Source organism: Macadamia integrifolia, chromosome 4 (genome assembly GCF_013358625.1).
Source record: "Macadamia integrifolia cultivar HAES 741 chromosome 4, SCU_Mint_v3, whole genome shotgun sequence".
Lineage (NCBI taxonomy): Eukaryota > Viridiplantae > Streptophyta > Magnoliopsida > Proteales > Proteaceae > Macadamia > Macadamia integrifolia.
This window is the reverse complement of record NC_056560.1, coordinates 30,050,804-30,062,530: the sequence shown is the minus strand read 5'-3', so window position 1 is coordinate 30,062,530 and position 11,727 is coordinate 30,050,804. Positions and strand designations below refer to the sequence as shown.

Genomic DNA, 11,727 nt, shown 5'->3' with positions numbered 1-11,727 from the left:
AGGGGTTGGAGGGGGTGCCATTTGATTGTGTTATTCTCGCAGACACTGTTCATTTGTTGCTTCTCTGGATTTCCCTCATCTTTTGGCATCTGTTGTGAGCACACACACACAAACTCTCTCACTGGTAAAAAGTTGGAAGTCTCCACTCTCAGTTGATTGAATTTGTCACTGATTAGAGCACATTTTTATGTATTTTATTCCTATTTATTCCTAACATTTATTCACCTGAGGCTATTTTTGACTTTGAATTACCCTTTTTTAGGCTGTAAAGCAGCTTCTTAGGTTGGATGCAGATAACCCTGATTCCCATCGATGCTTGGTATGTTAATTTATTGCAGTCTTTAGTGTTTGTTTGATGTTTCCTCTTCTTACTATTTTCTGTCTATTCATTAGTATGTCACTCTTCTTATGCTAATTTTGGACTCATTATTGCAGATAAGATTTTTCCATAAAGTGGGATCAATGGCAGCTCCAGCATCTGATTCAGAGAAACTAATTTGGAGTGTCTTGGAAGCAGAGCGTCCTGATCTCAGGTTTCCCTGCCACGCATTTTCTGACTATTATTTTGTTTATTTGTATTATTCTCTTAATACTTTTTTCATGTTGGGCAAAGGATATTTAGTCGACCCAACTAGATAAGCTTATCTGATCAACTTAAAAATCTGCCATACGGCATGTCAGATGGGGCCCAAGTTTTGTGAAATGGTAGACCCCTAGTCTCCCTGCTTACATGTTAAGTTTCAGCTCAAATGAAGTTTTCCAAGTGGCAATATAGAGCTTTGAAAATCCAGGACTATGGAAGAGTAGTGGTCGAAGTACTGTAGGTGTGAATGGGCATTCATGGGGATGCATACCAGTACACTTTGGAATCAACTCAGCCTAAGCTCAGTTAAATGGGGCCGGCTGCATGGATCCGTTTTCTCCAATAACCTTTTTCAAAGCCATATTTGTTATTATTCCTAAGCTATGCATGTCTTCCGCACCACTTCTCCTAGAGTCATTGAAGTCTACCCTTGGCTCATTTAGCTTCTTCAATCTGAACCAAATCACTTCTCCATGCTGGAGCATTCAAAGGACTCCATTGCATCCCTGTACATGGCTCCATGCCACCTCAATTGACTTTCTCACAACCAATCTTGTATTGGAGCTACTCCTAAAATAGCTCTAATTTGTTCATTTCTTGTTTTATCTTTTTCAGTTTTACCACTTAACACACCCATTTGAGCTTCACAAGTTTATTTGTTTGTTCTTTACTGCCCAAGGGATGTAGGGGCATCATAGTTGTCAAAGCACTAGGCAACCCAAGCTGTTGGAGTGCCTTCCCAAGCGCTTAGCCGATAAGGCAGCCGCTAGGTGGTGCCTAGGTGACTTAAGCGTGCATGAATGATTTTAAAACATGGATACAGTTTCGTTCCCACTTTTCAAACCCAGAGGGACATAAACCATGTGGTAGGGTTCATGGACACAACTGTCCACCCTCAAGTCCCTTTTGGTATACTGTAAGTCTGTAATGTAAGGACAAACGATATATATACATATATATGTAATCGCTTTGTTTATAACACATGAACCGTAAGGGTAGCGGAGTGGTAGATACGAGGGGTCACTTGACACATGGAGACATTCTTGAAATTGTTAGTTGGAATATGACGTGGGCACAATTGGATAAATTTCACCCACCTGCTGTACTTTATTTTCTCTTTCCTTCTTTATCCTTCTGTTTATAATTTTCACCATTATATTAAAGCCACAAAAATAACCAACTGACCGACAAAGCAAGTATTAGAGAAGGGTTTCAATGAAATATTCTTCCCCCTCTCTTTCTTTCTTTTTTTTTTCCACAAAGGCATGATCCCAATCAAAACATTAGAAAAGGCATTTAATCTTATATAATAATATAAAAAAATACCAAGGTATTACAATTCAATAAGGTGGCGGAACACCTAGTTCCCATAGGTCCCAAAAAAAAGCTGCCTAGGCGACACTTTGACAACTATGGTGGGATTATCATGGCTGAACCGGTATGACCCGATTTGGAAACCTATATAGAAACGAACCAGTCCTAAAACTGCCAGCCATCCCAGCAAGGCCAGCCACCCACCTAAAGTGCATGTCTTGCTCGGCTAATGCTGATATGCTGCCAGCTGCATGGCCAGCAGCCTGTCAAGCTGCCAGCTATGCTCGGCCAGCAGACGCTTCGTCGTTGCCATCCGCAAGGCCGGCACCCTACTGTCGTGGCTGTCACCTCAGCTGCCCGCTTGGCCGTGGCCCTTGGCAAGGCCAGTGCCATGCCTTCGTGGCTGCCGTCTTGACAGCGGTGCTCTCTTGGTGGCTGAGAAGATGAAGAGATGAGATAGTTTACCTGGAATTGACGTGGTTGCTCTTGTTTGTAATGGGCTTCCTTGCTTTGTCTTTAGCCCATGTGGGCTTTTCAATTGTAATGGACATGTTTGTGACATGTTTTTGAGTCTTCAAGCCCATGTGGGCTTTTCAGTTGTAATGGACATGTTTGTGACATGTTTTTGAGTCTTCAAGCCCATATGGGCCGTGGATGTAATCCTTTATGGGATTTTGTTACCCTTATTGGGTTTGTAATTTTCCCTTTGGGGCTGCATTTTCCTTCCATTTATTATTCACCCCAAAAAAAAAAAAAAGTTTCCTTGTTTGTAACCAGTTGATTAAGAGAAACACAGAATTTAATGGATTGGAATGAAAGTTGGGTTGAGTTACCTTCATGGTTGTCGAGTTGTTATATGTGTGTAATCAGGGTCATCTTCTCTCCACATTTCCTCTTGCTCGACTTTGCCAAATCCTCCTCCTGGTTATGATTGCAATATTATATCCATCAACCCTCATCGAACCAAAAGCCAGTTTTAAGACCGATTCGTTTCTTTGTCCTTGCTTCCCCTACTATCTTCTTAGCTTCATTTCAAGCAAATTTATACCTTTTTAAATCCTTCTCATCCTTAGTCCGTTGCCAAACTTTACAACTAGATTTCTCAGCCTTATATGTTTGCTTGAATTTCATCATCCCACCTCTAATTTTCCCTAGATGAATGTCAAGTAGAACTTCTTTAGCTGCATTTTTAATATAAGTATTCATCTCATTCCACATCTTATTAGTGTCTTCATCAAAGTCCCACCTTCATTGTGTGATTGCTATTTTGAGTAAAAATGTCTTCTCCTTTTAAGTTCTCCCATCTTATCCCTAGACAAATCATCTCACATTTCTTACTATTCAGTGTGTTAGAACACAAAATCTATGACCATTAATCTATGTTGCTTGGTTAAGCTCGCCCCTGGTATATGAGTATATTCTTGCAATCTTTACATGTTTTTCAGCTCTTTTAGTTAGAAGGCTATTTCGCTACTATTTTGCCCACTTTTGAATGTTATTAAGTGTTTTTCTCTTTTTTAAAGAATGTGTTTACTAATACATTTTTGGACAAGCTCCCTTGACCTCACTCGTCCATGGTATATGAGAACCCTTGCCCATTCGTCACTACAATCAGGTGTCAAAATAGTATGTCACTTATAGAGTTATAGGGGACGCTTTGCTAACCCCTGCTCACTATCCACTACACTTGGTGATAGTGCAACGCGTCTCTTCCAAGGGACACCCAATCATCAAGTTGAATATACAAATTCTAGGATCCATATGGAAGGGTTTGGCTACATTTTTTTTATGATGCTGGCTGCTGACTTGACGCTCCAACCCTCCTTTATGCAAGCTTTGGACTGGCATAAAACCCTTGCATAGTTGTGCCAATACTGATGGGGTTAAATCCACCTAACAAGTAGGTTTCAGAAACCCTTAACAAACCAGAACTTTACAGTCCAGATTTGAAGGAAAATTGATATCAACAAATCAGAAAAACTGATGATGGAAACAGACTGGTCAAAGACTTAATATAAGCAAGGGACTGAAATTTCAAAAGCATAAATCGATCAATTTGTTGGATTTAGAATTTGACCAGTGTTAGTAATCTCAAAACAGAAACGACAGCAGAAATACTGGAGAAACTTAATAGCAGATGAGAGAATCTTATCTGGCCCAAAATCTAGTTGAAGCCTACTGTAAAATGAGAGAACAGAACTCCAAAATCTCAGGTTAATCCAAGGGGTGGATTCTTAGGTCAAGTAGTCTCTTACTACGAAAAAGAATTTCAAAACAGAAGAACAACAGCAGATGTCGACCTCAGAAATTAGATATTTGGAAAAAGCAATGATCAAACAGTGTATCAAGCAAGATTGTCAAGGCACCATCTAGGTGTCCAGGCAGCTCAGCCTGGACTGGCGCCAAGGTGATGTGTTGGTGTTGCCTTCAATTTTCACCCTTCATCGCCTTGGGTCGCCTTGCGCCTTGACAACTATCGTGTCAAGTGATAAGAAACAGCAACTGAAGGTCAACTGAGATAATAAGGTTTGCTGAAATTCAAATAAATAATTGAATACAACATAATATACTTGCATGAAACTGATTGAAGCAAGAAAGAAGATGTAATAAGAAGGATATGAACTATGGAATCATCATCATAGAACTAGGTTAGAATCACCACAACAGAGTAGCACTGCATCACCACAGAACACCATGAAGCAAAAGCTCACAATAGGAAGGAAGGTAAAATTATGGGTTACGCCCACTGCTGTCTTTACTAAATAGTAGCTATGTGAGTCAAAATAGGACTCAAACAATACTGACATGATCAAAACAAAATAACAATAGGATCCCTAGGTCGGTTTGCCTGGTGACTCTTAAGAGATGGGAGTTCTAACTTCTTAAAAAGAGGGTGTCTCAACTAATTAAACACTTAAGTAGATAGGATAGTGATCTAATTAGGTGGGACTCTAGTTCAACTAGGAGTTAGGAATTAATTAGATAAAAACAAACAAATAAGAACCAAAACAGCTAGTCCATGATGTGGAGACTAAGCTGGTACATACTGTCCAGTGTCTATCCAATGGTCAGAATAGCCACATAAATTTGCCATGTGACAGAATTAGATGAGCCACTAATATAAATCGACACTGAACCTTGAAGAGGTAATTTTTATTTTTTAATCTCTTATTCTCTGGTTTCGAGGAGGGATTAGTGATGGTTTGGGTTTTGTTTTTTGACATAGGGATATAATCCTAGTGAGTGGCTTCTCAGTTTGGCTGGGTTCTAGCAAACCTCCGAATCTCAGCTTTGAATCCTGTGCTGTTGTGGTTTCTTTTTTTCCCCAGCTTGTTTAGCCATTGATGGAGTGACTGTTCTACCCTTTTTCTGCTTTTTCTGACGTTTTTATTTATCCAAAGGTGAATAAAATCTCACAGTGCCTTCTTTTTTGCAGTCAATTGCATGGGAAATCTCTGGAAGAAGCAAATAGCCATTTCTTTGAGAAACACAAAGGTATTCTTATTTTATAGTTGTCTACCATACACATGGACTAGATTTGTGTTTACTATATATTTTTTCGTGGCCTTCCTTTTCTTTTGTAGATTCCTTGATGCATAGAGCAGCAGCAGCAGAGATGCTTTATGTGTTGGAACCTGAAAAGAAGTCTGCGGCTATTAAAATTATTGAAGATTCAGCGAACAAGCCCATTTCAACGTAATCTCTCTCTTTCCCTTTCTGCACGCACACACACACCATGGTATTACTATTTTTGTAAGTGAGACCGTAACTCTTCATGTTTTGCAAACCAGAAATGGAGCATTGGGACCAGTGAAAGAATGGAAGCTCAAAGAATGTATTTCAGTTCACAAACTACTTGGAACAGTCTTGGTTGACCCTGACGCTGCATCTAGTAAGTGTTGCCAAATCGTTTTGTCCACCATTTGCTTCTGTCTTGTACACTGATATTGAGGAGATGCTTCCCTCACCTGGGGGTTAGGTACATGAATCCTTTCTATCATTCCATACTTTGTAGCGCCATATTCATTATTGAGTCGTGAACTCATCTTTCCAGAGTACTTCAATCCAAGTCCTTGTGGCCCTCACCATCTTCCCATTTAAACCTTGAATTTAACATCGCTCCTTGGAGGTGCAGTCCCAAGTTTTCGTTGCACATGTGAACCATCTCAGTTGATTATGCACTCTCATGTATCAGCGGCTCAGCACTATCCGTTTCCTGCAAATCAAGTCATTCTTTATTTTTTCATGTATCAGTGCCACTCATCCTCTCAGTCCTCTTGATTAAATTTATGTGTTTCCCATTGCCAGAGATTCAGCTTGATAAATTATAGCTGGTATCCCTTCGCACTGATCATATAATGTCTTAAAAAGGCTCCAGTTTATCCATTATTTTTAATTCTATGGACAACACTCTGTTAAATCCCCCTCTGTCTCACAGATGGTTAAACTTCTTCGAGGTATATCATTTTCTAGCCGTCTCATTTACTACTTCAATTCCCACTTATCTTAAAGCCCTCGTAGTTTTAATTTGGTGTTGCAGTTCATAAACCAGAATCTCATTAACAAACAACAAGTGCTATGTCACCTCCTCTTTATATGACTAGGTTGTAGTTGATTCGTCAGTACCTCCCTCTCCATTTACATGCTCAGGACTGCTGCCCTTTATTGCATACTCTTTTGTTCTTCCAGTCCTTTTCTCCTGCACTTGTTCTGCTACCTGTTATACCCCCATCATGTTCAAGTGAAAAGGTGTCCTTTTGTTACATTGTTTTTCAATATCCACCAGATGATCCTTATGGGGACCTATCATATATCTGTTAGAACAGCTTTTCTAAATGCTCGAATTGTGAAGGGTAACAACCATAGTTTTTAAGGCTGTAAGGCGACGGAGGCGTTTGAGGGTCTTTTAGAGCGCCTCAGCGATAAAGAGGGCATAAAGCGTCCCTTATCGATTAAAGCGTTCTTGTGTAATTTTTTTTTATAAAACCAATCTATTTGGCTCAAATCCTAGTTGAATCCTATTAGTCATATGTTAAATAAGTATTAAAGGTTCAAATTCATACCAATGTAAGATATTCATCAAGAAAACAAATCAATAAAGTGAATAAATTAAGTTCATCTTCATCAATCATCAATCATCATAACATATTAACATATAATATAAATACATAATTATGAAAGAAAATTATAAATATAAAGAAAAGAAGGCAAAAAATACAAGTATTTATTGTACTTACCTTTATGATGCCAAAATGAGTGCCTAAGCCCTAGGGTCATCCACTATATTTCTACTCCTGTCAAAGAAGAATGAAGCTCACCGTTGCCAGAGCAAAATGGTCACCTGGATCAGTGGTTCTTCATTGTTCCTTGATTGCTTCTCAAAACCCTTTTTTAAAACCCTTGAAAAAATCCAAACCTTATTTGTGAATCGTATTTTTGTTTTGTTTGTTTTGATTATTTTTGGTGGAGTAAAGCTGATCCCATACATCTCAAGTATTAACAAAACCATACACCTATCAATAAAAAATCTATATTTGGAATCTTCATCAAGTAATTTTAAAATATGTTAAAAAAAAAAAAAAAAAAAAAAAACCCATAAGGCGCTACGGAGCACTGCCTTACCATCTCTGGACCGCATCAGTGCCAAGGCATTGGTAAGGCGACGTCTTAGCAGCGCCTTAAAAACTATGGCAACAACAATGTATATCAACACCCCCACCCTCATGTAGACCTGTACACATGGCTTTGCTTGGACACGCACTCACGCCGAAACACTATCACATGGCACCAAGGGGAGAATGTGTCTCGAAACCTCATTGCACTTTTTTCAAGGATCAAACACTCAACCTCCTTGCTTTGATACCATGTTACAACTTATCCTAAAATCTCAAACTGTTGAGTAAGGACAACAATGTATATCAACAATATCCACCCTCTTTGTCGATCCTTTGTGACAGAAACAAGGTTATGTATTATTTCAAAATGGGTATATGAAATTATACATGTATCCATTGTTGGTGTACAATGTCTTGTATTCCGTCAGAGTCATTTATTTGAGGGCAATTTTGTACTTTCCAGATTAGGGTGTTTCGCTATATATATTTGTAGCAAGGGTTTCTTTCTCTGTAATGCAAGCAATACTGAGAGGTGTGAGGGACGAGCGCTGTAACCCTATTCTCCATTGATAGTGAAGCAGGATCTCATCTCACCGGGGATGTAGGCAATCTTGCCGAACCTCGTAAATCTGTGTGCATTGCTTGTTCTTGTTTTTCCATTATCTTCTGCATAATTTTAGGGTTGTGTTTCTACATCCACTAGGAGGTTTTAGGGACATAAGATATTCATCTTTGATATATACAAAAAAGAATATTCTTGCCTTGACATATATTTGGCCTGATTGGTTGCTCAAGTACAATGGTTTTTTTTATTATTATTATTTTTTTTTGTTGGTATTGTTTTCTAGGAGGGTTTGGTTAAGGAGCAACTCTGTTATTGTTGGATTCCATTTCAGTACAAAAGAGCTTGTCTACTAAGTGGCAGAGACCAAATTTTATTGACAAAAATCCCAAAACCCTGCCTATCTGCCAAGTTTTGGATCCATAGATTGCCACATGGTAAAATACTACTCAACTCAGCCTTATCCCAACTAAATGGGATCGGTTACTTAGATCCTATTCTCCAGTCAGTTCTATTCAAAGCCATACAAGATTTCAATCCTAAGCTATACTTTTGCTTCCTCGCCAATTCTTCTATGCTTATTTTTTGCCTACCTCTAGCTCTTTTAGCTCCTTCGATTTGCAATATATTACTTCTCCATACTGGATAATTCAAAGGCCTCCGTTGCACATGTCCATGCCACCTTAGACGAGTTTCTCGCAACTTTTCATGAATAGGGTCAACACCCAGGTTTGCTTTAGTTTGTTCATTCTTGAATTTATCTTTTCTAGTCTTACCACTCATCCATCACATCTTCATCTTTGCCACATTTTAGTGTGTTTAAATGTTTTCTCTTTACTGCTCAACACTCAGCCCCATATGTCATTGTTGGTCATATAACCATTTTATAAAATTTTCCTTTGAGTTTTAAAGGGATAAGTCGATCACTCAACACTTTGGATGCACCCCTCCCTTTTTTTTTTGGGGCGGGGGGGTGTGTGCTGTAGGGGATGCACACCTCCATTTTATTAACCTGATTTTAATTTATGGTATAATATCATCCTCTATTTCTCCTTTATTCATGAGTGAACCTAGGTATTTAAAGTTATCACTTTATGGTTATTCCCTCTCATTAATTTTCACCACCCCACTCTTTGTGCTACTGTTTATAAAGTTACACATCTTGTACTCTGTTTTTGGTTTTACATTTCATGTTCTTTGTTTTTGTTCTGCTCATCTTAAAACCTCTTGATTCCAAGGTTGATCTCCATGGATCTAACTTCGCAGTTATCCCAGTATTTGTTTCCTCTACCAAAACAATACCATCTACAAAAAGCATGCACCGGGGATCTGATCCTGAATATCTCTGTCAACTCATCCGTGATTAGTGCAAAAAATTACAGGCTTAGAGCCGAACCTTGGTGTAATCCAATTGTTATATGCTCTAAATCTTTCAATTAGTCTTCTAAGCAAATAGATAGCTTTAGTGGTTGATTTCCCTTGGCATAAAACCAAATTGGTTTTCCGAACCATTAGTTTCTTGTCTCAAGCACGACTCAGTTACTTTCTCCCATAATTTTATAGAATTACTCATTAATTCCTCCATAATCATTACAGCTTTGAATATTACCTTTATTTTTATAAATCGGTGCCACAATGCTTCTTCTCCACTCATTTAGCATCTTCCTTGCCCTGAGAATCTTATTAGATAATCTAGTAGCCACAATTATCCGCAAATTCCTAGACTTTTACCTATTTCATATATATATATATATATATTTTTTAATGTTTCTTTTACTTCAGCCACCCCAATTATCTGTATATATATATATATATATATATATCTAAGATTTGTAGTTCCTTGTTGGTTGTTATAACCTTCTAAGATACTAGTATTATTTTCATTTAGTAAACTGTAGAAATATTTAGTCCACCTCTCTTTAATCTTCTTGTCGTTTTATAAAATATTATCATCCTCACTTTTAATACATATAATATAGTTAAAATCTCTACTTTTCTTTCCCCTTATTTTGGCTAATTTATAGATACCTTGTTCCCCTTGGTGCCTAAAACCCTGCTTATGTGCCAAGTTTTGGATCCTTGATTGGCACATCTAAATGGCCCATGTAGTGGAAAAGGTGGCACCAGGACTATCTTGTCTATTTATATGCTTACACCTTTTTGCGTTAAAAAAATATTATTTGCTGAATTATGTATGAGATTAATCAAGGAGAAAAGACCATATTGTTCAGTGAAGTGAGAGTTTTGTGCATGAATTATCATGTTTGATGCAGTTCTTGCTCCAAGTAAAAAGTGAAATATGGTGGTTCCTCTTTTGGATATACAAGGGTGGAATTGATCTTTTGAGGTGACCAAATGTCATTTTTTTCCCAGATAAACTCAGATTGATTCTATTCTCATGCAGGATGGAAAGCATGGTGTGCTGAATACTTCCCTTTCTCGACATACTTCGAAGGCCATCACAGCTCAGTCATCTCAAAATCTGCCGAAGACAAGATATGTGAAGTGCCTCAAAATGGGAGCCCAGGCCATAAGGAAGTTCTTGAAAAGGGGCCAACTCATCCCCTAAATGGAAAATTAGAGGCCTTCAAAGACCTCACGATTTAAAGTCAGTCTTCTGCTAACCCATCTGGAAGAGTCATAGGAGATTAAAAAGGTGTATTGGAAGAGAATCCCAAGATTCAGAACTTATGCCAGACTCGGGGACAAGAACAAGTGCACTTGAAGATACTGAAAGGAGAGGAGGCAACTCAAGCCTGACAATTGTTCCTTGAGGTTTTGTGGGCATATTTGCGGTGAGCAATTGGAATTTTGCATTGAGACTGGGTTTCTTTTTGTTTTTTGCATGCCATTTCTACCCCCCCCTCCCCCCTTTTTTCTCCCAAAACAAGGTGCAGGATGGGTTCTGTTAGACATGTGTATATTTAGTTCATTGTGTTGCAAGAGCTGTGGAATCCTATGCTAGTCTGTTTGATCAACGAAATGGGAGGTGGTGGATTGAGGGGTTTCTAGCAGCATTTCAAGTCCATAAATCCTTTGGGCCAAAGAAATGGTTTTTTCGATCTTTCTGAGTACAAGTACAGGGTGCAACAATGCCTTGATGAGCTATGTCCAGTGATTGTTGTACTCTGCTCTTTTGTTCTTGTCAAATGTTCATTCATCTTATATGTGTAACACTACGAAATGTTGAAATTTTTGGGCAGATATTTATATTGTATCCATTGATTTTATCATGAAGATCAAGAATCTGTCGTGTGATGAAGGAATAACTTGAATTTTATTTTATTTTTATCCTCCATGCTTCTTGTCATCAAAGCTGGAAATGTTATAGCGTATTTGATCGTGTCGTCTATGGTGCTTCAGCATGTTTGCTTCTGAAATTGTAGAATTCAAATCTTGAAATTTTAGCAGGACCTGGACTGTTTCACGATGGAGGTATTCATTCAGAATGATCTGGATGGGATTATGGTAACCCAACTTGTCTCACGGGTTGGTTTTCTAGCTCAAAGCAGTAAGCTTGGCTCCGTTTGGTTGGGTGTAAAGTGATGAAAATTATGTGAAATAATTGGGGAAATCTAATAGCATAACGGAGGATGGTTGAATTTAGATGGTAGTCAAGAGTATTGCTGTATTTCCTTTGGTAGTTTGTCAAT

At 38.4% G+C, this 11,727-nt stretch overlaps 1 protein-coding gene across 2 annotated transcripts in view; it reads left to right on the top strand.

The window, feature by feature from the left end:
* LOC122075231 (N-terminal acetyltransferase A complex auxiliary subunit NAA15) overlaps positions 1–11,311 on the top strand; it is a 54,043-nt gene extending 42,732 nt beyond the window's left edge. For both annotated transcript variants that reach the window (XM_042640189.1, XM_042640187.1), the window contains exons 21-26: positions 263–319; positions 436–533; positions 5,334–5,392; positions 5,482–5,593; positions 5,689–5,789; positions 10,479–11,311. In XM_042640189.1, the coding sequence (XP_042496123.1) occupies positions 263–319; positions 436–533; positions 5,334–5,392; positions 5,482–5,593; positions 5,689–5,789; positions 10,479–10,681 (630 nt within the window). In that variant the 3' untranslated portion in view covers positions 10,682–11,311. The remainder of the gene's footprint in view (positions 1–262; positions 320–435; positions 534–5,333; positions 5,393–5,481; positions 5,594–5,688; positions 5,790–10,478) is intronic.
* Positions 11,312–11,727: the final 416 nt, after the last annotated feature.